This window comes from Ixodes scapularis, unplaced genomic scaffold, assembly GCF_016920785.2.
Source record: "Ixodes scapularis isolate PalLabHiFi unplaced genomic scaffold, ASM1692078v2 PGA_scaffold4__175_contigs__length_147842914, whole genome shotgun sequence".
NCBI classification, from domain to species: Eukaryota; Metazoa; Arthropoda; class Arachnida; order Ixodida; family Ixodidae; genus Ixodes; species Ixodes scapularis.
The window spans coordinates 140,067,591-140,094,947 of record NW_024609879.1 but is presented as its reverse complement, the minus strand read 5'-3'; the positions used below and the strand labels follow the sequence as shown (position 1 = coordinate 140,094,947).

The 27,357-nt window shown below is 46.1% G+C and overlaps 2 protein-coding genes across 4 annotated transcripts in view; both read left to right on the top strand.

The window, feature by feature from the left end:
• Positions 1-20,613, top strand: part of LOC8023195 (src substrate cortactin) — a 28,331-nt gene extending 7,718 nt beyond the window's left edge. The window contains 16 exon segments of the mRNA XM_029969616.2: positions 1,056-1,185; positions 1,714-1,824; positions 4,857-4,911; positions 5,442-5,552; positions 6,876-6,986; positions 8,386-8,552; positions 10,063-10,129; positions 11,786-11,943; positions 13,267-13,404; positions 14,418-14,727; positions 17,010-17,102; positions 17,758-17,813; positions 19,160-19,205; positions 19,208-19,255; positions 19,258-19,365; positions 19,368-20,613. Coding sequence (XP_029825476.2) covers positions 1,056-1,185; positions 1,714-1,824; positions 4,857-4,911; positions 5,442-5,552; positions 6,876-6,986; positions 8,386-8,552; positions 10,063-10,129; positions 11,786-11,943; positions 13,267-13,404; positions 14,418-14,727; positions 17,010-17,102; positions 17,758-17,813; positions 19,160-19,205; positions 19,208-19,255; positions 19,258-19,365; positions 19,368-19,429 — 1,771 coding nt within the window. The 3' untranslated portion in view covers positions 19,430-20,613.
• A 1,605-nt stretch (positions 20,614-22,218) lies between these two features.
• The window catches only part of LOC8023194 (embryonic polarity protein dorsal), a 33,359-nt gene continuing 28,220 nt past the window's right edge, over positions 22,219-27,357 (top strand). Inside the window, exons 1-3 of one of the 3 annotated variants that reach the window (XM_029969643.3) lie at positions 22,219-22,681; positions 24,104-24,233; positions 26,516-26,724. In XM_029969643.3, the coding sequence (XP_029825503.2) occupies positions 24,197-24,233; positions 26,516-26,724 (246 nt within the window). In that variant the 5' untranslated portion in view covers positions 22,219-22,681; positions 24,104-24,196. The remainder of the gene's footprint in view (positions 22,682-24,103; positions 24,234-26,515; positions 26,725-27,357) is intronic. The other 2 variants (XM_029969646.4, XM_029969645.4) reach the window with 2 other exon arrangements.

The window sequence follows — 27,357 nt, the reverse complement described above, 5'->3', positions numbered from 1 at the left end:
TCAGTAAATTCTGCTTTATCCGCGGAAATAAGAATGATATCAGACTGTCAACTTCAACCGATTTTAAAATGCTATTATCCCAAGTCTCTGCCGTGCTTTTTTTTATCATCAAACATGTCGGTTACAGCTAATAATCTTTGTCGTGACGCCACACGTATGAACCATGGTCGTCTCCTCGCACTCTCTCGTGCTGCTCTTGTTCGGTGCCTAGGGAGTGCTAGGGATTTTTCGCCCCTTAAATGAAAAACGTCGCGAAGATAAACGGATCTACGGTTTGGGTTTGTGAGGAGAGAAAACTTTGCGGCAATCTTTCAGCTCCTCCCCCCTAACATGTCGTATCACAAAGAATCTTTGTGTTTGTCGAGTTCAGCGACCCTGGTGTAGACAAAAGGTGGTGGCCTGTAGAAGGTGTATATTGGAATGGTTTATACAACGTGAAGATTGAACAACTTCCTTCCAATCCCTAAGGTCCGCTTCAGACGGGGCAATTTCACCCAGCAACTTGACATCGCAACTCCAGCAACACGGGCCGCCCGCGTTCATACGCAGCAACCGAATTGCTACGACTTGCCATCATCATCATGAAATTTGATTTTTCTTACACTATTTAGACGCATAGTTACGCGCTAAAAACATGTTTTTATATTTTTGAATGGTGTTGAGATTACTAACTAATTTTTCTGAAAAGGTTTGTTTCCAGAAATGATCCATTTCAAACCAGAACCAAGTTTATAGCTGTCATCATCACCACCACAGTGGTGTCACGTGAAAATATTGCGTCCCTGATTGGCTGCAGCAGTTTCAACCGTCTTCGAATTGCTCCGAGTTGCTCGCTCGTTCGAGCCGGACCCTATCTCAGCAATTCGTGTCGATCTAGGGAAAGCTAGGGAACAACCTGCCAGCAACACCGAAATTGCTGGAAAAGTTGCCCCGTCTGAAGCGGGCCTTACTAACACCTTGTGTGAATATTGAGATGCAGATAGTGCTTGATGGCATTGCAAAAAAAGATTTCACCCCCTAAAATGTGCATCTTAGTTACCTTTGTCTGCATGCAGCATACAGGAACTGAGAGAGCAAGTGACCCAGGATGATGCTGCATACAAGAAGAAGGTTCTGGAGGAGCAGCCAAAGGCTTCTTTTGGCTACGGTGGAAAGTTTGGCGTTCAGAACGACCGCATGGACAAGGTGACTTTTGTCGGCTTCTTTAGGGGCTTAAATGTTCTATTATCAGAGTAGCGTGCTCCCCCTAAATTGTTCCTAAACTGAAAAAATAAAAAAATGAATGTCGCTGAGTGGGGAGCAACGTTACTATATCCAGCCAGTTAGGGAACTTTTGCGGAAACACCCTCTCTGCTCTTAAGTTTGCTTCTTTCATTTGAAGAGCCATCTAGAGACTGTGCTTCAAAACCTTGTCCTTTGGTTGGATGGATGAATGGATGGATGGATAGCTAGATCCAGCTTTTTTACACAGATTGCCTGATACAAGGGGTTAAGCTGCCACAATTCAATCGAAAGAGTTTTTAAGGTCTGGATATTCTTGGACGTATTTTGGGCAACCACTGGGTCTGTACAAACGCAGTTCGCCAACTGCCAAGATGCCAGTGTCTGATGTGTCTTGTGTTGATGCACCTCCAAAGTGTTTTTTGCTTTTTTGTGACACGGCATTTTCGGATCTGTTTGGCCCCAACCTGCCCGTTCCGCGGTTGTCCGCAGTCTGCTGTTGGCAACGACTACTTAGTGTCCCTCCACAAGCACGCCTCCCAGACGGACTCGGTCAAGGGCTTCGGCGGCAAGTTCGGTGTCCAGAAGGACCGGCAGGACAAGGTTGGCAACCCTGTGCTCCCTGTGTTTACTTCCCTTGTCTATGTGCAATCCAGTCCAATCGAAGGGTCAACCCATTGCACACTTATTTTGTTTCTCTATAAAACATATCACAAAAGTTTACTGAAAAGTTTACAGTTTGATTTAAAATTGAAGAAAACATTCCCTTGACTTCCATATGTTGTTTGTTGCTATCTCTAATTAATCCTGACTAATTGATGTGTTGATTCAGTAGTTCTTCACTATGGTGTCCTGGTTAGAAATATTCTTGAAGGTGGAGAGCAACAAATAACATCTGGAGACTGACTGAATGTTTCCTTCATTGTTGCACAAAGCGCCAACCTTGAATTAAGTTTCTGAGCCATTAGAGGGGTTGTACGACTCATTGTCGAAAACGCTCGTCGCTTTAAAATAAAAGTTTCTGTATTTCTTCCTCGGCGACTTTCCAGATTGATGCCTGCCTTTCCTTGCAATTGCAGATAAACTTTTTGTGGTGAAAATTCAAAAAGGACAAAATAACCTGAAGGAGAGGGAGCAGTGGTGGTAGCGTTGCCATCTTCCGGAGAGCGCATAAAACAAGCTCCGAAACGCGAGCCAGATTCGGGATTGGGCTTTTTGGTCTGTAACGAACAGCACCACTGACACTCGTGATCGGTTGTCACGAGGATAAGCAGCCATAATCCGATGCAGCTGAGGGATTCACTTTCAGAAAGTCTCGGATAAAGGTGCCAAAAGACGGGAAAGGATGCCCTCTCAGCTACGTCAAAACCCGAAACTTGCTTCACAATTTGAAGGAAAAGAAGAAAAAAAAAGAGCTTATGAAAACTGTGCAATGGCTTGCATTTCCAGTTTTATGTACCCCCCACGATTCGTTCCCCAGTCACTGTTTGGAGAGAACGGGGAGTGTTAGGACAGGAGGACATCCTGGATACAGTTTGTTTGTTTGTTTGTTTGAGGCTACATTCGAAGAATGCGGGTGAACTGGCGTTCTTACCATACCAAGGTCACTGGGGGGCTAAGCTCGGCGCGGCGAGATCGAGGCGAGTTCTACGCCAAACTCTCCGACCGCCGCGATTGGTCGGCGCCGTGCATGACGACACGCGCAGACACTCCCTAGATCGTGACGTTAAACGGAGGGTTTGAGGCGGTCGGAGAGTTGCATATTCGGAACTCGCGGCGAGATGCGGTGACGTCATTGTGACATGGCACAAGCCGCCGCGGATGGGAAAAGCTTGCCGGCTCCGACCAGGCGAGTTTGGGCGAGTTGGGCGCGAGATCAGGGAGAAGCGTCCAAAATGGCAGCGTTTTCGTTCGTGTTTTGCCGTCGGCATAGGTATCTAAACCACGCCCATGTGTTTGACATGGACGACGTTCATTTTCAACAACACTATCGCCTCTCGAAAGACGTGGTAAGGTGGCTGTGCGATGAACTGCGTGGCGAACCGGGCTTGAGGCGATGGAGCCGTGAATGAACCGTCGCCCCCTTCGTGAATCCTACATCCAAATTCTACAAAGTGAATCCTAGAAACAAATGTGTTTTTACGGCAATCTGCAACCAGGAACGCAATTTACCATTACCTACAGGCTTTTACAATTATTTTGATGGGTTGCTGTGCTGCGTAGATGCAAGATAAACGCACTTGATAAAATTCAAACTAAAACAGATGATAGAAGAAAAGCAATATACATGAATGGCACAGACTAACAACAGTGTAATTTCTTTCTCATCTTTTTTCTTCCACACCGTATTTTAACAAACAAATTGGCCGTTAGTTGTTTATACAGCAGGAGAACATGCCAGAACATTGCGACATTGTCACCTACTGTAGATAAGCAATTTAGCCAGTGCAGTATGACTGCTAGCCTAGGGTCTTTAACGTGCACCACGTAATAGTGATACACGACCGCATGCCGGTACGATGCTCATCAACATCGAAAAGGGCAGGGGTGGGGTGAATCCACGATCCTGGGTTCTGCAGCGCGAGCTTTCGCTCCACGTAAACCCTATTCTGAAAAAAAAAAAATATATATATATATATTGTGGGTGTGTGGCGGTGTGGGGTGAGAAAGATGAGAAAGAAATTACACAGTTGTTAGTCTGCGCCATTCCTGTATGTTGTTTTTCGTCTATACTCTGCTTTAGTTTATATTTATCAAGAGCGTTTTTCTTGCATCTACGTGGCGCAGCAAACCATCACAATGTCTAGTCAACTAGCCCATATCCAAGCAATGTTTGTATAATTAGCATCCCTGCTGTTACCTATTCTTATTTGTCATTTACGATTTAAATTTAAAAAAATCGGGCTGTATGTATGTTGATACTACCTAAGACTTGGTCTGCCTCAACGGGGAAGATTCTCCCAGCTGTAGATGAGAAATTTAGCCATGCAGTGCCGTACAACCGCTAGCCTGGGGTCTTTAACGTCCATCCCGCAGTAGTGTTACACGACTGCACGCCAGTACGATGCTCATCAACATCGAAACGGGCCGGGGTGGGGATTGAACTCAGCATCCTGGGTTCTGCAACGGGCCTTTCGCTCGACGTGCTCCGAGCTGGTGTGCGCTAGCCCAGCCGGCCACCGATCCCACGATTTAAATAAAATAAAAACCCTTCGCTGTGGAGCGTAGGGAAAAATCGGAGCTATGCTGGGGAACTCGCCGCCACCGGGGGGGTCGGAAATGTAAGAGGGGGAGTGGGAATCGCCGGGGCGGAGTCAAAAGAAGCTCCTCCCCTCCCTCGTGACGTGGCATCGGAGAGATTCCCGCCGGAGGCGAGCTTAGCCCCCCTGAACAGTTGTGGAGTTAGCGTCATGTGACAGGAAGCAAAGTATAGAACGTGTGGACAGCCATCTTATGTGGCCAATAGTGCAGGATGTTGGTGATTACATGGAGGCACATCTGCGTAGGGTGGCATTTTTTCCAAAAAAGATTGCAGGTGCCGATTTGTGACGTTAATAATTGCACGACTATGATTTGATTGTCCCATCTGATAGTCCCACCCATAACATGTCGTTTCCTTTTGTTCTTTTTTCCAGTCGGCTGTTGGTTGGGAATATCACGAGTCTCTGCAGAAACATGCTTCTCAGAAAGGTGAGGGTCTGCCTTCATCTCTTTGGTCTATTTCTCTGGCCTGGTCTATCGAAATGCCACTGCCTCACATGTCGATGTGAAGACCCGTGCACGACCAACGGTGAGGGAACTGTCTGTCGCCACGCGTTAGCACCCAAAACCGACAACGGTCGCACCGCGGGCCCAGCAGTCCAGTAGCAGGCGGCAGCCGCGGAGGATCTCAGGGATGACTCCACCTGGAAATTGAACAGCTGGAGCGATTTGTCCAACCGAAACATTAATGTTGCGGAGCTGCATGGGGCCAATGGGCCAATGTTTGCATGCCTACCAAACTGTCGTTGTTGTCAGTTAGTGAAACTGTACTCGCTGACATAACGAGAATGGCAGGGCATCTCTTTCGGAAGGCTGGCGTTCAGCACGCGCACATTGTCCTTTGTAATGCTTTGGCTGCGCATGCACGCTCGAGGGAGATGTAGCCAACTAAAGCTCCTTCCTACCATTGTCTCAATGATTATTTCATATTTTTTTCATTCAATTTTTTTTTTTTGCAGATTACAGTACCGGCTTTGGTGGCAAGTTTGGTGTGCAGAAGGAACTGCAAGACAAGTCTGCCGTGGGCTGGGAGTTTCACGAGAAGACGCAGAAGCACGCGTCTCAGACGGGTGAGCAAGACCCCGGCGTGCACTGCATATCTAACAAACTTCTCAATCGGCGGATTGATCAGTTATTCGGTAAACTTTGCTTTGTACACGAGCGAAGAATGGGAATGCATAAATGCACAAATATTCAGCAGTCGAATGTAGGGTATGCGAAATAAGTAGGCACGGAAGAAAAGCTGCCAACATGTGGCATTGTGGTACATAACACTATAGGCACGAAAGAAGTGATCCACAAAGTGGAAGTGACGGCCAAAATGGGCTTTCCGCTCGGATGGTTGCGAAATGCGGCCCTCACGCTAGTTCGGAGAGATGTAGAAGTACTCTCAAATGTTTTATTTTTCTGTTGTAGCAGGAAGCAGAATTATTGCAGCATTACTGAACAAGTTACAATTCAAATAGATGGTTCTTTGCTTCAAGATTGGACTGGACCTTTTTCACTCGTTCTAAGCTTAAGGCAAAACCATAGAAACAATCTGCAACAAACACCAGCGTCATTCATAAAGGATGACCTCTGATGTTCCGTCGGGTGCAGGAGGGAAAATATACATTGAGAAAGGTTTGTAGTTGGGCGAGTGTTTTATTTATTCTTATCATACACTGAGTACCAGATTCTCTACTTGTGGGTGACCTGTAGAGACATCTGATCGCTATGGAGAGGGGGAAATTGCCATCTACAGGGTGGACCCGATGACACTTCGGCCCTTTGAAAGGACCACATAAATTGGTTTCCTCACGGAGTGCAGTGTAATTTAGCACTAAAGTGTAATTAGATAATTTTTTTTGTCAAAATATTGAAGGATTTGTTTACCCGAGTAAAGAATGACAAAGGAACAGCATTGTTTTCCGAAGGACTATAAGCCTAACTCTTGAGAAACCATCAAATGAGACGGAGGTCCACTGTGGCATCTATCTTGCAAAATGAAGGGGATACAATATTAGCCACATTAATTTCCTCTTCTCTCTACCCATTTCTTTTCATCGTAACAAATGTTGCAATGGCCCCAACGCCAATTGATCAATTCCCAAAACAAAAAACAAAAACAAAAAAAGGCTTAGCTGGACATTTAGTCTAGAGACAAAAACTTCATGCTTCTCTTCTTGACTCGGGTGAGCTTGTGTTTTCGAATTTTCAAGAGCTTGTGTTTTCGAATTTTCAAATACCAAATGCTCCGCCTAGAAGCACCTCTGTAGTAAATCGCAGTGTAATCCGTTAGGAAACTAATCTACGCGGTCGCTTGGAAGGGCCAACGCACCGTCTGCCCCACCCCGTATACGAGGGAGCCTCGTCCTGACTCTTGCCTCCCCGGGTGTGCGGTCCTCTCGTAGACTATGCGCACGGTTTCGGCGGTAAGTTTGGGGTCCAGAGCGACCGGCAGGACCCCTCTGCCCTGGGATGGGACCACGTGGAGAAGCTGGAGAAGCACGAATCCCAGAAGGGTGAGTCGGGGCGGAGCCACGGGAGGCCGTGCCCGGAGCCACGCGGTCCCCGGGTCGGCCCTAACCCTGACTAACCCCAGCTGAACCCCGAATGTTTCTGCTTGTGTTGCGGTGTGAGGCCCGTGGTGTTGCAACTTTAACCCAGAATGTGTTTTAGGGTCCTGCTTGTGTTGCGGTGTTGGGGGCCTGTGGCGTCCTCATTTTAATGCAGGGTGTGTTACGGTTGCTGGGTTTCGCGAGAAAGGCGCCCTGCTTAACCGATGCAAAGGCCATGCAACGTCACGTGGACTTGATGTTGAGTTCGGGTGTCACGTGATGTCATGGTGCCGTACGACATCACGGTGTCCTGTGACATCAGATATAGTGCGACGTCACAGCTGGCGCCCTCTGGGACCTCTACAAGACTAGCGGAGTGCTCTATCAACCGAGCTAACCGGAAGCTAAATGTCGTCAGAACAAATGGATGTTAACAGTTGCCACCAAGTGGAGGGTTTTCCCTTCGCTCGCAGTGTATAGTTTCCAAGAGCACGTTTATGTTTGGAAAAAAAATTAAGTTTTTCCTTACATAGTCTGCAGGTACAAAATTCTTATGCACAGCGCATATTGACAGATGCCCGCTTTATTAGCTCCCAAAGAAGCCTCTGTCATGGATAAATAAATATTGTCACCCAGAAAATTTATAAACTTCTCGTCATAATGAACAACCTTGAAAAACAAATCCTGGCATCTTCCGCGCCTTTAGATATTCCGCACTGCAAACAAAAAAGTTAGATTTTTGTCTATGTATGGTCTGCAGAAAATGGTACTGAAAATAGGGTGGATATACTGATTTAGGGAAACCCCCATGGGGGAGAAGGTCTAAACAAGAATAAATTGACTTCCACCTGAAATGGAGCGTAGAAAAGTGAACCGTGCAAAATTTCCGTCAGCAGGATTTGCAACAAGATTGGGTTAAAGTTTGGTGACTATTCAAAGTACAATAACAGCCGTGACACGAGGCAGATACATGATACTAAACATATTCTCGAGTTTCTAGGCAGAAAAGACATTTCTAAATATGTTTGATTTTCTCCTAGGTGCATGCACGATTGTAACAAATTTTCTCCTAGCATCGCGAGCATATTGCTACGTCCGAATAATTTGGTAGCGCTTTAGATTAATTGCTTGAACTAACCATGACATCAACTAATATTCCCTCTAAAATAGAATGTCTGCAGTTTGTATTATATATTTGCGTGTAATTCCTATGTCGGACGTTTATACATTTCCTTGCCTCATTCCTCGAATGAGTAGATAGATAAACAAACTCTGTTTTGGGGATTTCTCTTCAATCATTAACATCCGATGCCACTTACGAAGCGACGGCAAATTGGATGCATGACTGCCTGGGGTCGCGCAGATTATGCCAAGGGCTTTGGCGGCAAGTACGGGGTCCAGGCGGACCGGAAGGACAAGTGCGCCCTGGGCTGGGAGGAGGTGACCAAGCCAGAGGCACACCCTTCCCAGGTGGACATGAAGAGAGGCTTCGGCGGGAAGTTTGGCATCGAGAAGGACAAGCAGGACAAGGTGCGTGCCTCCCCTGGCCTCTGGCCATAACCAGCCTTTCACGAGATTTTCCCCGGGGTCGAACGACAGAGTTAGAACCACGAAATAAGTTCAGGCTCGTCGGCGGACTCGCGACCGCTTACGTCCACGCACTTCAAAACCCTGTCGGGATCTCTCGCGACGAGAGAAAACGCCGGCGCCGTCTGTCGGGGAGCCGCGGAACCCTAGGGATTTCTGTTTGTTTCCCACTCTTTTCGCGCGTCACTCTTCCTCTCTCGGCTCGAAACGCTTTTGACTACGTTACATACGACTGTTTCTTGTAGACGGTATGTATGTTTCAACCTCGCAAATGCCGCGATACCTTCACTTTAGTGAGCTGTAGTCCCAGTGTCGCCTGATAGACGGCGCCGGCATTGCCAAATTATCCAGTGGGTGATGCCATTCTGGCGCTCGAACCAGAGTAAGCGCAATCAGCGATCGCTGCAATTAAAAGAAGAATGTGACTTAAACACGGTGTCAGAAAATTCAGGCAGACATCAATCTGCTCCGTCATGGAACATCTTAACGTTTCTGGAGGACAGAAAACCGTTTCCTGCGATTTTAAATAATGCTTCGGGTAACTGGAAGCATTAGTTTTAAGTACCAAAATTATTCGAGGGTAATTTTTCTACATCTTAACTAATAAACCTTTTTCGAAATTTTGAAATAATGCATAAATATATGTGCGGCTGCCATTAATTGGTCATGCACTGTGAGCACGCATTGGACTCGTGCTCTTTGTCAGCTTTCGGAGTGTACTTGGATCGAACCGCATTGCACACGAGTGCTACGTCAGTGCTCGAAGCGAACTCGCAACCAATCACTGGCTTCACACCGGAAGTGACGAGACCAACTATTGGTGACTGCACATAATCTATGCATCATTTCACAATTTCGGAACGGGTCTATTTAGGGGTTTGAGGTGGAGGAAACTCGCTTTTAACGTTTCAGCTTACACCAGGACAGACCATTGCCCGCATCTCCGCCACAATACGAGCGACTTTGTACGACGTCCATTAGATTTGAGGTTACGAGCTATTGGTTGCTTCTGCAAGTAATTTTGTGATGATTGATTGCTCTTTTCGCTAGGGGAAAAACGGCTGATTTGGCGATTTTTCGGAGCAACGACATTATTAGTCCCGATCATTAGTTTTCGTGAAGGGTCTGGACAATTCTTTCAGCCTTGATTAGGGATGACAGAGCGCCTCTCCTTTCGGCAACTTGTTTGTGCTCTACATGTCACAACAAAAGAAAACGACAGTATAGCGTAAGCAGCAAATATTCGGCAACTAAACCCTCATAGTTTCTGTTTCTTTAAAATGCGGTTTAGATATTTGTGATAAGGCAAGGTTGATGCCTAAAGCGGACTGTGGGTTGAACAAATTTGAAAGGTGTCAGTACTCAAAGGAGAGGGAGGAGGACAACACTGGGTGCGGACTGTAGCCCAGATGCGAACGGGGCTGACGTCACTCTGCGTCTGTTTCATGTGCAGTCCGCGTACCCTTTTGCGGAGGTCGAGAAGCCCAAGCCCGCATACCAGAAACCAAAGCCTGATATCGGTGAGCTCTCACGCCTCTTTCTTTATTGTCATCGTGATAAATAGACCCTTTTCCAAAACGTGCGGCATCTAGTGGCTGTGGCGCTAAGTATCCGAGCCCGCCGTTGTTTGGGCACGCCCTCTGGTCGTGTATTGGACGCGAGGGCTGCGTTGGTGTTCGGCGTGAACTCGCTTCAGCTAGTGCAGAGAACGAGTGCTGCGTAAACACTCGGCAAGGACTTTGATCCAATCACGGGCTTTGTGCGCCCAAAAAATGGCGACCTCCAATGTTGTTGAAAAGGGTCTATTTAACATCGTATAATTCATTTTTCTCTCGGGGGCGCGAAGGCATTACAGAGAGCAGTGGGCTCTGCGTCATAAACGTAAAATAGAAAAATAAAAGCAATAAAAAGGCAAAAGTGTGAAACTTTCACGAAACATCATTTAAGGGGAGATGCAAGTTGAAAGACTGCCACATTTTGAAGAAAATGATTACGGATTTTATGGTGTTTTACTATTTACTAATTTGTATATCTTATGAATAAAAATAACAAGGACCGGTTATGATTGCAAAATTAGTCAGATATGCATCCATAGAACTCCCGCAATCCAAAATTGCATAAACTTGAGCCATTTTCGTTTGTGCAATTCTTCGAATCGTGACGTTGCCTGAAATTTTGTGAAGTAGACCTAGCCATCTTCTCTCTGTCGCAGTCTTCTGTAGCTTCAATTTCTCTCGAAAAATATTAACAAAATGGTGTTTTCCGTGCTATAGAGTGTCGCTTTACATCTATGGTAATATTGAAACGTGTTTTTCACTTTATGTAATTCTGCGGCATCTTTAGGTTTGCACACAAGAATTTTTGTCCCTAGTATTGTCCTACCACAGCCAAATTTGGCATGCTTTAGGATGTGTGGAATGCAACTATCAAGGTTTGGTGAGAGAGATATATTTTTAATATTTGTACAAAATTTAGGAAATTTTCGTTTGCCCTTCGAAAATGGTGTTTTCGGGATTTTCAATTATTTTAAGATAAAATAAATCTCGCACACATTATTATTTTTTTTTTCTTCATTGCACTCGGCACACATTATTATTTTTTTTTTCTTCATTGCACTCGGTGGGTTAAAAGAAGTGAATGGGTTTATTTTACTAGACTCTTTTAAATGTGTTGCCATGCCCCATTTGTCCGCAATAACATGGTATTTTTCTGCATGTGCAATCCATACAGAACGTAAAAAAACCTTGTCACTATATCCAAACTAACACCAAATCTATAATCTTTAAAGATCTAATCCAGGGATCTTAAAAAATAAAAAGATATTTTCCCCTGGTGCGTGTCCCCTTAAGAAATCAGTAATTGCAATTCTAAAATGAGCGGTGTTTGTAATTGAAACTACGACTGCAGGAAGGCGATTCCAAATTCCAGTAAATTGTGGTTTGGGGCAAGAAGGCATTTAAAATAGATGCGCTGCAATGGGGGATCCAAACTTTTAGTTGATGATTGGTATGTAATGATATGTAAGATGGTTTTGAAAAGAGTGCTTAGTGAAGTGTGGGTTATGACCGTTTCTCTCTAAAATCGCGATAAAGTGGGAGGGACGTGCGAAACTTTGGAGGTTTCTTGTTCCTTGCCCCTTTGCCTTTGTCTGAAAAAGGTGCCAATGGGTCTTGCAGAGGTGGGAGCAGAGCGTGGGGCCAAGAGCCTGCGCTCCCGCTTTGAGAACATGGCCAAGGCAGGCGAGGAGGATGCGAGGAGGCATGCAGAGGAGGAGAGGAGGAAGAGGGAGGAGAAGGACCGCAGGGAGAAGGAGGAGGCCAAGAAGGCCGAAGAGGTGGGAGAAGGAGCGTGGACGTCCTCGCCGCGCTGCCCATCCTGCGGTTTCACTCCTTTCTTTGCCAAAGCTTTCTTATGGTGTAGTATAAATGCGGTAAAAAGACGACTGACAAGTTAAGGGACGACAAACACCACACAGCGGTCTGTGGTATTCGTCGTCTTTTAACTTGTCCGTTGTCTTTTTAGCGCTTCTATTCTATACACCAACTAGCCCGTGTAGATGCCCTTCTACATTTTCTTTCTGATAGCTTTGAAGTAACGGCCCAGTACACTGCTAGTCTGCTGCTGATTGGCAAGGCAATCTTTCAAATTATTGATTGCTTGAAAGAAAGACCATAGATGTCATAGAACCTATTTTTTGTAGTTATAGATTGCATTTTTTTTTTAATCTCTTGATTTTGTAATGCTAATTCGTCATTTATAAAATCTTGATATTTTTCTTTCTTTCCGGTGTGTTCTTATGTTTCTAGAGGAAAGCTTCAGTGCAAATTTGGAAGCTGTTTAGAAGTGATTGCAGGGTCCTGTTAAATGGACACTGTGTGTATTTTGTCTCATTCGTATCCACTCTTTTCTGCGTATTTTCCCTGCCTCATATACCCACTCTACTCCTTTACTTTTCTCGTCTCCTCGTATCCTCGCGCTCCATATCTTTCCTCATCTCGTATCCCCACCTCGTACCCCACCTTGCTCTCAATCTTTTGCCCATCTCGTACCCCTGCACCGCTTCTCATCTTTTTACTTTGTACCTTTTTTATCTCGTATTCCCCACCTCGCTCTGTACCTTTCCTCGTTTTGCACGAACATCTGGCGCCTCAAAGCCGTCTAGGCAAGGAGCTGGGCTACACATCCCCAGGTCATGGGTTCGACTGCCGAGGTGCTTGCAGTCTGACAGAGCCTTGCTACGGAGAGGGTGCCGTGTAACCGTCCAAGATTTCAGTTGCTCATCGGAAGACCCCTAGCTGCTTAAAGCTAGTCCTCGGTCCTCCCCTGGGACGTGCCAGATGCCCATTGTTGGTTCCGTACCTCCCCCCCACTTCACTCCCCTGCACTGCTTTGTATCCCCTTCCACCTCGTATCTTTTTCATCTCTTATCCCCCACCTCGTTGAGGGCCTTCTGCTATTTCGCATCGCCACCTTTCCTCGTATCCCCGCTTCGCTCCGTATCTTTCTTCCACCCCGTTCCCCTGCACTACCTCGCATCTCCTTCCCCTTCGTATCTTTCCTCGTCCCGTATCCTCCCCCTCGTGCTCCTGCACGGCGTATTGCCGCATTGTCGAGTCGCTGTCTTAGCCACACCTCTCTCCTTTGCCCGTCCGTGCAGCAACGCCAGCGGAAACTGAAGGAGGAGCACAAGCGGATAGATGCCCTGGAGGAGCAGCAGAGGGCGCTGGAGGGCGACCACTCGGCAGACGACGAATTGTTTGAGAGTCGACCGGAAGACGCCGAACTCATCCGGCCTGTACGCTCGCAAGAGGGTCGCAACCTCTCGCTTCACCCACTCTCTCGCTAGACCCACTTCGCTGGCTGTTTCAACAAGCCATAGCCATATTGAACAAGCAATGAGGTTTGGCTCGACGGTGGCACCATTTTACGCAAAGTTTGTGCAACGTTGAGACCGCTTGTGGTTGAAGTCGAGCTCAAATTTCGGAGTACCCGGCCGAACCACTACGTTGCACTCGTACCCAGTTGTAAGGTGGCACGGCCTGCCCAAAGTTGCCCTCTTTGACCACCGGCCGCGCTGATTAGCACTTGACGGGGGCACCTCCTCTTCACTGCCGGAAGGTTATTGGCAAATTTTGCGGTGCCTGGCAGCTGGAATGGAAAACTGTCGCGACTGGTTCGCTCGCCTGCTTTCTCGAGTGAATCGGATATTCACAGTGCCCGGCAATCTAAAGAAGAGGCTGCAAAAGAAGTAGATTAAAAAGCGACGCCAAAATTGCCGTTGTCGTTACGCCGATTTTCAACAAAATGCGTTAGCATTAAGTGCAGGGGTTCTGACTCTGATGTACGGGAATTCGAACCTCGCAGCAGTGCACAAACTATTGGGTTTGTAGGGCCTGTCTGTTCATCTGGGCGTCGGAAATTTTGGATGCAGCCTTCGCGGCTTTCCTCGATCGCCACCCACAGTCCACACGCTGTCGTCTCAGAAAAGCCAATTTTTCCTCTCGGGCATCGTCGCGTGCGTTGTGCCACGGCCGCTCAATCTCCTCTCCCGCTTCTGCAGCACGTTGTTAGAAACATGCCAGAAGACTTTTTCCCGCTTCTAAGAAGAAATGTGGACGTAACGAGCGAACAAACAAAGCAAAAGAGAATGGCGGAAACCGCGCCGCGGCCCCACGAAGCCGGTCCGGTCCAAACCGCGACCGTCCAAACGAATGACTGCTGCTTGCGCCGGGGCAGTAAATTCTAACGCGTCTGAAAGTCTTCAGTACACGCATGAATTGATTCTCATTCGCGTCTCTCTGCGTGCAGCAAGTGCCAGGTACCCGCAAGGACCACTCCAGGGTGTCCGTGATCCCGAGGGAACTGGTGGTGCCCTCGAAGCCGGACAGCAGTCCCGACGTCTCCCCTACCCAAGACGACCGGCAGGCACCGCCGCCAAAGACTCCGCCCGCGGCTTTCGCTCCGACCCCGGTTCCGTTTCGGGCTCCGGGTGCGGCGGCGTTGTTCCCCGAAGGCTCGTCTCCTCCGGCCCTGCCGCTAGAAGGTCCGCCCAAGAAGGTCGTCCCGCAGATCCACCACTCGCCAGTGGAGTCCGAATCCAGTCCGGAATCCGGGCCAGGTCCGTGTTTTGTTTCAAAGAGGCGGCTTTCGAGCGATCGGTCAATGCTTATAATATTTTGTTTTATGCTCGTTAACAGCTTACGAGTCTTCGCAGTGAGGGCCCGTTCACACACTTGCGCCTGCTTTCGACCGAGTTCTTGCGATCTCTCGCGATACTGGAACATGACGGCATGCTGGTGCCACCTATTAGGTGACCCTGGAACTGCATTTCACTACAGCTCACGTTTCGCCGTATTTGCGAGATGGAAAACATATAATACATATAAATAACGGTTGCTCGAACATTGTCATACATTTTTAAAGCAAAAAAAAAAATGATGCACGAAAAAAGAAGAAAAACAAAAGAAATATACCGTAAAATCTCGAGCAAGCTCCCATTCAAAATATTGAGATAATTGCATAAAACTAGGGTATGGGCGCTCCTTAGGTCAACAACATGTAACGATATATCCTCCGTCTATTTGGAAAATGTTAAGAAATCGAGGGGCAGGCGCTTATTGCGGAATGAGCGCATGCTCTGTATTTTACTGTACGGGAGTGCCGAAGGTTCCACGGCAAGCCGACAGATGGCGGCAGCGCGTTCTCTCGGCCGTAACAAGTCAATAAGGTTTACGGCCCTCGGCTGTAGGCGATCGCGAGCGTGTGAAACGGCCTTAATAGCGCACAAACATGCATGTACAAATCAGTTAGCACCGTGCATGGACCTTGCAAACAAATATACAGAGCACTTCTCTTTTAGAGGGTTCAGAATTTTTTGGTCAAAGGAACTTGCAGTAGGGGTTTTGTTTAGTGCTGGGCCTAAGTTGGGGGAGGGGGGGGGGGGCAGGGGGGCCACCAGAAATAAAGGTGAATCGGTTAATTTTTATTTTTTTGGCACGGTGTAATCTAGCCGCGACATGAAATATTTTATTAAAAAATTTTTACTGGGCGCCACGGGCCGATGAACGTAATCCTTGTAGACACGTCTTCCAACCGGAGCCGAACCGCCAAAGAGCGTCTCTGACGTCGGTCCTTCTGCTCTGTGCTTCCGTGGGCGCTGACCTGTCCTTTGTGGAGCCGGCGCAGAGAGGAGGGATCGACGTCGTAGACGCTCTTCAGCGGCTCGGTTTCGGCAAATTGAAATCTGGCGAGAACCCCCGCCAAACTGAAGCACGACGTGAGTTGAGCACCCGTGGCTTCCCAGAAACATAACAGATGGCAGCGCCTCCTGGGACACGCGCGGTTTTGCCTCTAGGCGGAAAATTTCGAACATTTAATCGCCGACGTGCACGTACGGCGACAACTCTCAAAGGGTTGAGGGATTTTAGGGGAAGGTAGACAATTTCTGGGGAATTCTCGGTGAAAAACGGTGCACGGCAGGGAAGTGTTCTTCCGCCTTTTCCCCGTTTTCGTACACACTTTTTCATATAGTTCAGCAATCGCCACATTTCCCAGCTTACCAATTTACTAAAAATGTCTTTTCCGAGGCTTCGACGTATTTTGCGCCACTTTTCAGTTCTACGGGTATTTTATGGGGACGACGAGAATAGACCCTTTTCAAAATTTCGGAATAATACATAGAATGTCTTAGATTATGTGCGGCTACCATTAGTTGCTCATGCACTGTGAGCATGCATTGGACACGAGGGCTTTGTCAACATTCGGACTGTACTCGGATCGTAACACATTCCACACGAGTGCCGCGTAAGTGCTCGGCGCAAACTCGAAACCAATCACGGGCTTGACGCCGGAAGCAACGAGATCAACTAATGGCGACTGCGCATGATCTATGCGTCCTTTCACAATTTCGAAAAGGGTCTATTCTGACAGTGTGCGCTTACAGGGAGAGTCATTGAAAACTTTCCTCAGACAAACGGAACAAATTTCTATGTCGCAGAAACATTCGTGCAAACTATAACATTGCAGTAATGCTATGTGATCTTGGGTGTCTCACCTACATCGCAAAGTATCACGACTGCTGCCTCGAACGGCAGCCAACAGAGGTAACTCTCCTGGTCAGTGTCGGTACGATAAAGCAGTACAGCAGACTACAGACAGTGCAAAGAAAGTGCACTTGCTAGGTAGCGTTTGGCTTATAGTTTGGCTTCAACAAGTGGCTGATGTGAGCTAAAGCTAAAGGGGAACGCTTCACTCGAGGGGCAGGGAATGTCGAGAAAATTTGCGCTTGCAAAGAACCCACGAGGATACCCTGGGTCTGGGTTCCTAGGAGTGCGACTCGAGAACCCGTGGTTCGGTGTGTTTGGCGAATCGTGTTTGAGCTGAGGTTCGTTTTCGATCCAGGGGAGTCGCTCGAAGAGGGCATCTACGAGCAGTTGGAACCCGCCTCGGACGAGAAGAAGATTTCGGCCGTGGCGCTCTACGACTACCAGGCTGGTACGCCCGCGTACCGGTCTTTCTCGGCCCGCGACAGCATGGCGCTTCTACGACGCCGTCGGGCGGAAATGGAGGGACAACTTTTCTGGACGCGATGAACAGACCAGTCCAAGACGCGTCTCAGGCAGCCTAGTTTCGTACGAAACAACCGGAACGGGCGACGAACGCTTTGTCGAAGGACGTAACTTTCTGTCAGCTGCTACTTTTCGAGGTTTTCCGAAGAGTTCTCTGTTGTAAACTAACCCTTTCCGGCCTTTCGTTGCGTCTGCCTTCGGTGTTTTTCGACGTAAGCTGTCGCCGAATTACGGACTCGTTACAGTGTTTGAAGGAAGCCTTTCACGTTGCTATACTCTGGTCTTGCTCCTGGCTGTTTGCTTCGGAAAATAAATTCCGGGAGAGAAACACGTTTGCGAGCTGCGTTTGAAAATTCTTTTCGTGCAATTACAAAGTCTCGAAGGAAAGCAGAGAAAACTTGGCCCCACGGTTCGTGCCTAGCCTATTGAAAGCTTTTATTTTTTCTGTTTATCAAAAAAGCTTAGAAGCAACATTTTTTTTAATTTTAGTGTCTGGAAAGGTGGTTTAACGTGTCGATGCCATGTCGTGTCTTTATACATCGTCATGTACAACCGACGCACCATGCGATGTTCTTTTGCAGCCGACTACGACGAGATTTCCTTTGATCCCGACGACATCATTACGGACATTGAGACGGTGGGTGGACTGTTTTTGGCGCATTCTGAGAACATTGTCATTTGTGCCTGAAAACTTTCGTAAGCCTTTCTCAAATGATGGCAAAACATTTTTTTATGACTCCTTTCTTTTTTTATATTTGGGTGCTTATGTCGTAGGTACGAGTTGGTCGACATCAACAAACTGCGTCGTCTTTACCACTAGTGCAGTGTTACCTCTCCTGAAAGACTGTTTTTCCCATGTATGTGAGGTTAAAAGCGCTAAAAACAACGGACAAGTAAAAGAAACGTACAACACAGAGCGCTACTTGCAACTGAAGTTTTTTCTTAGGAAACACATATATATATATATACCGTGAAACCGCGACATATACTTCAGAAATGCGACAGTTTCCCAGTTTTCGCCGCTGCACTGTGGACAAGCAGTTACTCGAGGAGCGAACAACTACCGTTTACGTGAACCACGAAAACGTGGCTTGCGTGAGCACCGTCGACGGTAAACGTGCGAGTCACGTGATTTGCCGGAAGCCTATAGGGCTCGTTACGGTAGATAAATGAGGTGTCATTCCAAATGAAGCATTATTGTCAGATTAAGAATCCTTCGTTTGGCCAACTTCATCTCACAAATCCTGGGGGCAACACTATCAAAAGCGTGCTAGTTGTTACGTTGTTTCTGCTAGCCATCTCGCAAAAGGGGCACTTCCTAATGCCATACACTCGCACCCAGTCACTAGGGTTGTGCAAGCATTCGAAACTTCAGAATATTGGAAGCTAATAATGCCATATTCTATCTAAAATTTGAATCCAATAGGGCTACTTGGCAACTTTGAATATTTTCGAAGTATTCCATAGTTTGAAATGCTGCATAACACACCTTATTTCAAAGTAACAAGAAAAATAAAAAGAATGAAAGTTGTGTTTTTTGTGGCCACTCTTGATCATTATATAGTGAGGACAATTTTTCTGTTAAACGTAAGTGTCCATATTAATGAGACACGTCTGTGTTGAAATAAGAGTACTAATTGCTCAGGTGAGTTGGTGAACAATCATGGTAGAGATCCCTACAGGCCCTATTCGTGTTTTTCCTTTTTTGCTTGTTTCCTACTCTGGTGGGTTCTCTACCATGACCGAATTGACGGCCGCAAACTATTCGCTTCACTTCGGAGTCATTCAATTTCGAATAGATATTATTTGTACTAGAGAACCTTTCGCTTCGTGTTCAATTCGGACTGAAGCATCCCTACTCGCACATCCCTACCGTACACCTCACAACTGTTGGGCAAAATCTTTCATCTACTGTGGAAGTGTCTCGGAGTTTTGTGGCATCGATGACATAGTTGGCTTCATCTCGCAACAATGTTTTTGCAGATCGACGAGGGCTGGTGGCGCGGCAAGTGCAACGGGAAGGTGGGGCTCTTCCCGGCCAACTACGTGCAGCCCCTCTAGTGGGAGGCTGTGACCTTGGGCTGTCAAGGTCCTGACCACGCCCAAGACATCGCAACGCCGTCGGCGACGCAGGAACGATTTTGTCGACTGGCTCAACTACGCCGCGGATGCGAAGAACAAATTTCTGGCGGCGACAACTCCGTTTTCATTTCGGGATTTCTCGCGACGCAAAGCCAATCTATTTTATTTTAATTTTCTTTTTTTTCTGGGGACCCATCAAACAACGTATGTTGCCAAGCATAAACAAGTCATCGAAGGAGTTAGTCGTACGTGAAAACAAAGTGAACAAGTGAGGCTGTTGTTGAAAGGCACTCATATTTTCTGCAGTGTCTTGCAGTTCCTGCATTTGAGCGACAGACTTTTTAGCTGCAGGACATAATTCTCTTGAAATTCTTGTATGCTTTCAAAATAATACTTGTCTATTTTGATTTTTTTTTTGGTAGAGAAGCTAGCGAGTATGGTTCCTAAGCTTTTCTTTGTTACATTTTGTCGGGTTATTCGAAAATTGGTTTTCTTTTGACTTTTTATTTCGACCACTTTGTAACTCGAAGGTGTTGAGTTCTTTTATATGGACATGACGTATGCATATATATTTGGGTAAGATTTACGGGGCCTTTATTTTGTGGGGTTTTATAAGAATTTTGGTTTACGGATGAGGCATCAGTCCTGTTTGTGCATTGTTTCTTGACATAACATTCCTGCAAGATTGCTGCATCTTTTTTTTCTTATGTTTCGAAGTGGTTTTTATTTTTTTAGAGTGTGTATTCTCGTGAATTGTGAGCCCCATCGGTAATATATTTGTGATTTGAAGATTGTTATTATCGCGACACTACTATGATGCGAAGAGGGGCCCGTGTCACTGAATTGTGCGATAAAACGTCTGGTTATTTTTTGTAATACGAGACTTCTAAACTATTTATAGTTACTGGACTTGCGCTCCGTCGAAAAGCACAGTTCTACGCGAGATTTACGACTACTTATTGTCCGTTGTGGTTTTTTCTCGCATTTACCTTAACCAAAGCATACTTGTCTATTATAGTGCCAACTCGTGAAAGACTCCATTTTACCGATATATTTAAGAGTTGCACCCTTTCTAGGCTGCCGCATTTCACGGACACTTTTGTCGGTAAATCAGATTTTCTACGGGTTTACAAACTCCATGTTCCCTCGCACAAAAAGATTGTATTGGAAATGATACAGTATTCAGGGTAAGTCATACACCACTAAACTACACAAACAATAATATTGGAAATGAGCACTATAGAATGTTGTAGATTGCTGGGAGTAGTGGATAGCTGACAATGTGTGTGTCATGACTACACATTGTGGCGTATATTATATAGATGGCGCAATAAACTGATTGATTTTTTTACAAACTTTTTGCATGTCCGATTTCATTTCCACGTACACCCACACATTGATTCCTCAACTTCAGAAGTGAGTGCCATGCTTCGGGCAGCATCTAAAATTGGGTAAGCCATGAACACGTTCTCGAGGATAGGGCGGTGGATAATGGGTCGAAGAATCCCTACCAGCTCGTCAACAATAAGCTGAGAAAATGAGCCCCTGTAGACTGAACAAAATATTGTGAGAGCCTTGCATAAGTTTACATAAAGGAGTGAGGTAGGACATGCTTAGCAGAGAAAGCATGGTGAAACTTATTAAAATATTTTTAGCATTCTGCCGATGCTTTTTCCCAAGCATACTGCACTAATGATCAACAGACCTGTATGGTCTGGTATTTATTTGTTTCCCAACATTGCTGCATCTTGACGTGCTAACTGGCATGCTATGCTGTGATCACCTTCTTTTTTACGTCTGGAACCTACGTTATGTTTGTGACATGCTCTTAATATGTCATGAGACAATGATGAGATGGAAAGAAAAACAGTATTGAATGAACCATTACAATAACTCTGACTGTAGTCTGTGTTTTTGAGAATTGTTTCAATACCAGCTTTTATACTTCTGAAGGAAGTAATGTTTTCAGCATAACTAATAAGTTCAGTCCTCAATTGTCTTTTTTTTTTTTTTTTTTGTATTCAATGCATATACGAGTTTTGTACTGAAGAGGTAATATTTGTCGTCACACCTACCTGACAATGTACAACAACAAAAAAATTGTAAATTTATTTTGCCGTGTTTCCAACAGGTAGCTTTTATTTGTAGACACACCTAGACCAATGAGGCTAACAAGTGCTACATAAGCCGCTTGAATTATAAAAAAAAAAAAAAAAAACTATTTAGCATAGTAGTTTTATTGTTGCGCATTGCACTACAATTCAACAGTTTTGGCGCCCAACGCGGATATGGTTGCATTTTGACGCGGACGTTTTAAAAATTAACAAAATAAAATAATAATAAAAATAAAACACTCGTATAATATCTCAGAATGACCAAGGTCGGGGCCAAGGTAAACTTTTGTTGCTGCCAGCAGTCGGCGAATTCGGATAAAAGCGCGTGTTTGGCAATATGTAGCCAACCGGGTCTGTGTGTCTTTAATTCGAGTCTATTTCCAGTGCAGCAGGTAAAAACCCAACTCCTTTGCGAATGTTGGCAGGTAAACGACTTTCAATCCGGACTTGCTAATTTTTGAACGTCCCTCTCTTCCGACGGAGTAAAAGCGTAAAAACCCAAGGAAGTGCAAAAGACTGGGCAGACGACATGCGTCCATCCTACGTCATCGCCTCCAAGTTCCAGTTTCATACAGCTGGGGAAATACAGAAATCTGGTACCATGCAACTCCACTTTGGACGCACTTTCGCTTTCGAGAAGCTGCTTAGTTAAAACGTTGACCAGTTGAAGTGATATATTTCGTTGAAAAAAGTAAAATCGCGATGAAGTCATAACGTTTAAACCGAAACTTATATATATTAGCCAGAAACAAGCTTCGTAACGAGACGGAAAACTTAGATACCTGTATAGACCGTCCGGAGCGCGGCCATCGCAAACGGTGGCCAATCAGAACGCGCGTTGCAGCGTTTTTTCCCAGAAACTCTACTCACGTTCGCGCGTCGTCCGCCTGACGGAACGCGTTTTTTGTTGTAAATTTACTATAACCGTGAGTCATTCAGAATAACGCAACAAATAGTAAAAAAAAGTAAGAAGGAAAGGGCTGGTTGTAGGAGCAAGCGCCGACCACCGGCCGAGAGGGGGGGAATGCATGATGGCGATCCGCAGCAGCAACGTTACGTGATTTGTAGCCCCGAAACTTTTCGGCGTGCCAACGGCGTTCTTGTGGTGGTGTCAGCGGTGCGGTGTACTTGGGGAAAAATTAAAAGTCAAAGATCGGCGACCCATTGTGGAAAACGAAAAAAAAAGAAAAGTTTCTTCGCACGGATATCCAACGCGTCAACTCTGCAAGAAAGTACTACCCCCATGCGGCCTGCTGCTGCTGTGTGCCGCTGATAAGCGATTTCTCCGTCGAAGCTTCCGTCTAAACGGGTAAGCCGTGAATGCTTGTTTTGACTGCACGATTTGCACGCAGAGGGACGCTGCTAAGCCTAACGCTGTCTGCCCGTCAAAAACGGAGCGTCAGTTGCCGTAAAAAAACATACAAACCTTTCCGACAGTTCGCCTGCGAATGTGGACAGCCTTCTAAACCTTTAGCTGGAAGTACCAGACTTTACAACTCGGGTTAACTTCGCAACTATCAGAAACCCCGCGAATATCGGAAGTTGTTGTTCAAAGGTCACGAATTCTTTATAGGTTTGTTCAGTTTGGCGAATGTGGAGGCGATCACAACATGCTGCGTCTTTTGTGATCAGTGATACTGACCTTGTATAGTTGTGGCAGTCTGCACGCTGCTGTGATCATGAACGCAGAGCAGTTTGGTTTAATCGGTCAGTATCACCACTTGAGAGATCGGCTGAGTTATCAGGATCCATAATATCTGCCTATCTCGTCTGATTCGTGGGAAACGTTTGTCTGACGGGTCGCTAACGCCAATTGGGGTTTAAACAAAAGTTCTCAACTTCGAAGCAGTGATCTTATTAACGTCTAAGTCGTAGGGCATGTTAGAAACGATGCCCCACAACGTTCACTGAGCTGCATAACTCTACTCGAATTCTGATCATCAACCCTGACTATCTTCATGTTTCAGGCAGTCAACACATTGCGATGACAGGCTTTAGCCAACTTAACTTCGGTCATAAACTCGTGGAATGATTTTAGTTAAACATGATTGATAAAAATCGGCTTCGAAAAACGGGGACGAAGGGAGGAACAAGCACGACTGGACGGAGCTTCATCCCGTCGTGTTTGTGTCGTCTGTTGTCCCTGTTTTTCTTTTTTTAAGCTGATTTTCCTTAACCATGTTCAATTACTACCAACTGGTCCAGTAATTACTACTTTGTTGCAATGATTGTGACCGCGGCCCCAGGTTTACAGGGTATTTATTATATTATAGTTTGGTTATCCGCAGTATCGTCATTACACATTGTTGGACCAAAACCAAACTGAACCGTAATTGACTCTGAAGTTGTTTAAACGTGTGAACCACTTAAAAGTAATTGTGGTGGTGGTTGTAACTTACTCGCCATAATGTAACCGACTCTTAGTATGAAGCATGATATGCATGTATGCGGATAGACAGAGTGGCAGGTTAAGACTAGTGGACAGGCACGTCCCACAAGTAGCACTTTTCTCCCCATGATTGGAGGATTCCTCCTCTCCAGCTTTTGCTCTTCTAAGGTGGAAAGAGTGGTGGACTGTATGTGGAAGGAGCTGGTGCTGCTACTCTAAACCTGCCAGACTATAACCCAGTTGGTCTCTACGTGTCCTTTCGAGCGCATCTGATGCATGTCCTGACCTCCTGTGTCTTGGTCTCTGGGCTCTCTCTCTCTCTTTCTTTCTCTCTCTCTCAAGGTTCTAACCTCTCCGGTGGTCGGAGGCTTTCGGGGGCTGTGACCCAGCCGCCCTTTCTCACCCCCGCATGCCGCCTCTCGCCCCCCACTAACCATGATAAACAACAACGTCGTCAGCCTCGATGACGTGGGTAAGGACCGTCCCCACTAACACTCTTGCCCCTAACGGGACCACGAAATGATTCTTTCACGTTGGGTAACCGGTGGTCGGAATAAGCCTCACATTTATAAACCGTAGAACCTACCTCCGTCTTTGTTTACACATGCAAGTCATCTCCCCCCTGATTACATGGTTCCTTCTCTTAACAGAACAGACAACAGAAGGATTTTTTGAAGGATTTTTTTATACTGACAGATAAACAGCTTAGTCGAACCTGCGGGAGGTTGAACACAAAGGGATCATAAGCTGTGGCCAATTGTTGCTTTTGGGCCCTGAGACATGTCTTGAAGAGGGGATTGCACGTGGGAGGGAAGGGTGACCTGATTCGCAACTGCCAACTTTCATTTCGTGGTACCCTTAACAGTGACATTGTGAAGTAGAGCGTGACCTTTGAAGTTCCATTTCGTTTGCTCACCCCATTTGCCAATAGGACGCCTAGTATAGCATGTATAAATTGGAGGAGATTAAATTGTCATCGGTGTAGCAGATGATTGGGAAACAAACAATGTGACAATCTTCAGCATTGAATCAAAAGGTTACCTGTTCCTTCAGCTGGCCAGGGAATGAGCCATCAGTGCGGCACCAGTGGACCTCACTGCCATTGTTATCAGACAACACTCTCACAAGGTTATGACTGCACAAAAGAGTACCCAATTATGAAGTTGTCACTCGAGTGTCAGAGTCAATGTTCCATTTTACTGGATTTGTTGGCAAATAAATTTTAATTAAATTCGACTGGTCAGATTGGCAGCATGTCAGTTGAGGCGTACCAACATCAAGGCTGTATAAACATACAAAGCAAGGCAATATTGACCGCTGCCAGTACCCAATCATACGTACAGCCCCTGTATCTGAGGGCAGCCTACGAGAAAACCTTGGAAGTGTCCAACTTCTAGAGGTTTCATCGCAAGCACTTCCGTCAACGACAACTGATGCGCTTCGCCAGATCTCCCGCAATGCCCATGCAGGTTTCTGAAGATTCAGTCACTTCTCACCTTGAACACAAAATTAGGGAAGCCAACTAATGTGGCTTTTACCAACTATGTTGGGAGGCAGGAGGAGGTACAGATTGAGGATTTCATTGCATAATTTCGAAATTATCAAAGAGTATATCTTGCACTTGTCTGTGGCTTTCCGAAGAATATGTGTGTGTAAAAGCATGCAGGTCTGAAAATGGATCGATTGCACAAGTGATCATGCCATAGCCATAGCCACTGTCAGGAGAAGAGTGGCAGGGAGGTTTTCCACTTGTCCCTCCTCCCGCGTGGGCCTCCTACCTTCGAATACACTTCGGCGTCTTTCGAGCTTTAGCGTGCACGTGCAGTCAACACCTAATGGAAGGCATCAAGCTCGTGCTGAAAACCAGCACCTAATGGAAGGCAACGAGCTCGTGCTGGAGGCGGCCCATCCGAATAATGTCCCCTGCCATTCTCACCTTGCCAGAGATCATAGCAGTTCCAAATGATGTCTTTGTTTCCCTCTTAGCCTGGTTCAGACGGTTTCGTTGATTGCGTTCAGAGTGACCAAAGCAAACAGCAATGACAAACTCACCGGGACGACTCGCCAACAATGTGGCAAACAGTTCAAAAGATAACTTCATGAAGCAATCGTGAGTTACGGTTGTGCCAGTCTCCTGGCATTGCTGCCGCTTTGGTTACTGTACAGCGTGTCCTGCCAAAAAGTTCAGTGTTTTTTCTCATTGCATAACTCAGCTATGTATCGCCGGACGTTCAGCCTCTGCTCAAATGTAGCACTAGCGGTTCCAACCAGGTGGCAAAGTTTCAGGACTATCCATTATCTTATTCAAAAGTTACGAGTGATTTTCTGAAATATTGGCTGGGAAAATGGGGTTCATTCTCGGTGACTGGCGCCATTCAGTTTCATCTATTCGATGGCTCTGTCAACCATTTTTCCATTAAAATTTTTAAAAGATCGCTTGTAACTTTTGAATGAGGTGATGGTTAATTCTGAACCGTTAGGGCTACATTTGAAAGGAAAATGAGCGTTCAGGGATGCATAGTTTACTTTGCAATAAAAAAAAAGCTAATTTGTTTCGTAAAGCCCTGTAAATATTTCAATTTTTTTGGAACACCTTGTAGATGCATTTGATGCAAATGTTTCTGAACCTGCGTTATGTCTCCCGATATCTCACGGGCACTACTAGCTCCTAACGACGGAGTGGAATGAGTTGATGCGTAGAGACGAGTCTGACGATATCTTGTCCCCTGTGCGTCTCGCTTCTCCACGCTCCAGCGGAAGTGATTGAGCGCCACATGGCGGCTGCGTCGGAGCCGACCAGCTACCTGACCCTGGAGCAAGCCCAGCAGCAGCCCTATGTGGTCATCACGGAGCAGCCGGCCTCTCGGGCGCTCCGGTTCCGGTACCAGTGTGAGGGGCGCTACCCAGGCACCCTGGTGGGCGTCAACAGCACCGCCGAGAACAAGACCTACCCCACCATCAAGGTGGGCTGTTGTTGAAACTTGCTTTAACATGCCCGGCGTCAGGGTTGGTGCACACCTGCATGAGCTTTAGTGGAGCAAGAGCATTGCTACTTTTTTGCTGCTTTGGAAAAGGGGTTTTACTTTTTCTTTATCCTTTCGAGAAAAAGTGTTTTTTTTTTTCTTCTTTTTATACCTTTGAAGAAAAAAAGAGTGTTTTAGTTTTTTGCTCCTTTGAAATAGGATTGTTGCTTTATCTTCTTGAGAAGGACTGTTACTTCTTTTTATGCCTTTAAAAAAGGAGTGGTTTTCCTTTTTACTCCTTCAGATAGGATTGTTACTTCTTTTGATCCTCTCTTATTTTTACACCTTTGGAAAAAGAGTGTTTTAGGTTTCTGTTCCTTTGAAAAATTAGTTACTTTTCTAACTCGTCTGAGTAAAAAGGAGTGAAACTCGTCTACTGAGGCTGCTTTCCAATAATTTACTTCCTTTTGCAACTTCCTGTTTGAAAAGGAGCAGACTCGTCCGAGTAGCATGCGGCTTTGATTGATTGATCAATTGATTGGTTGAACCATTTATTAGTGTTAGCTCCTTCAGTGGAAATGAGCACTGGTGTGGAGCACTCCAGGAAAGAGTGGAACAACTCTTTATGCCAAC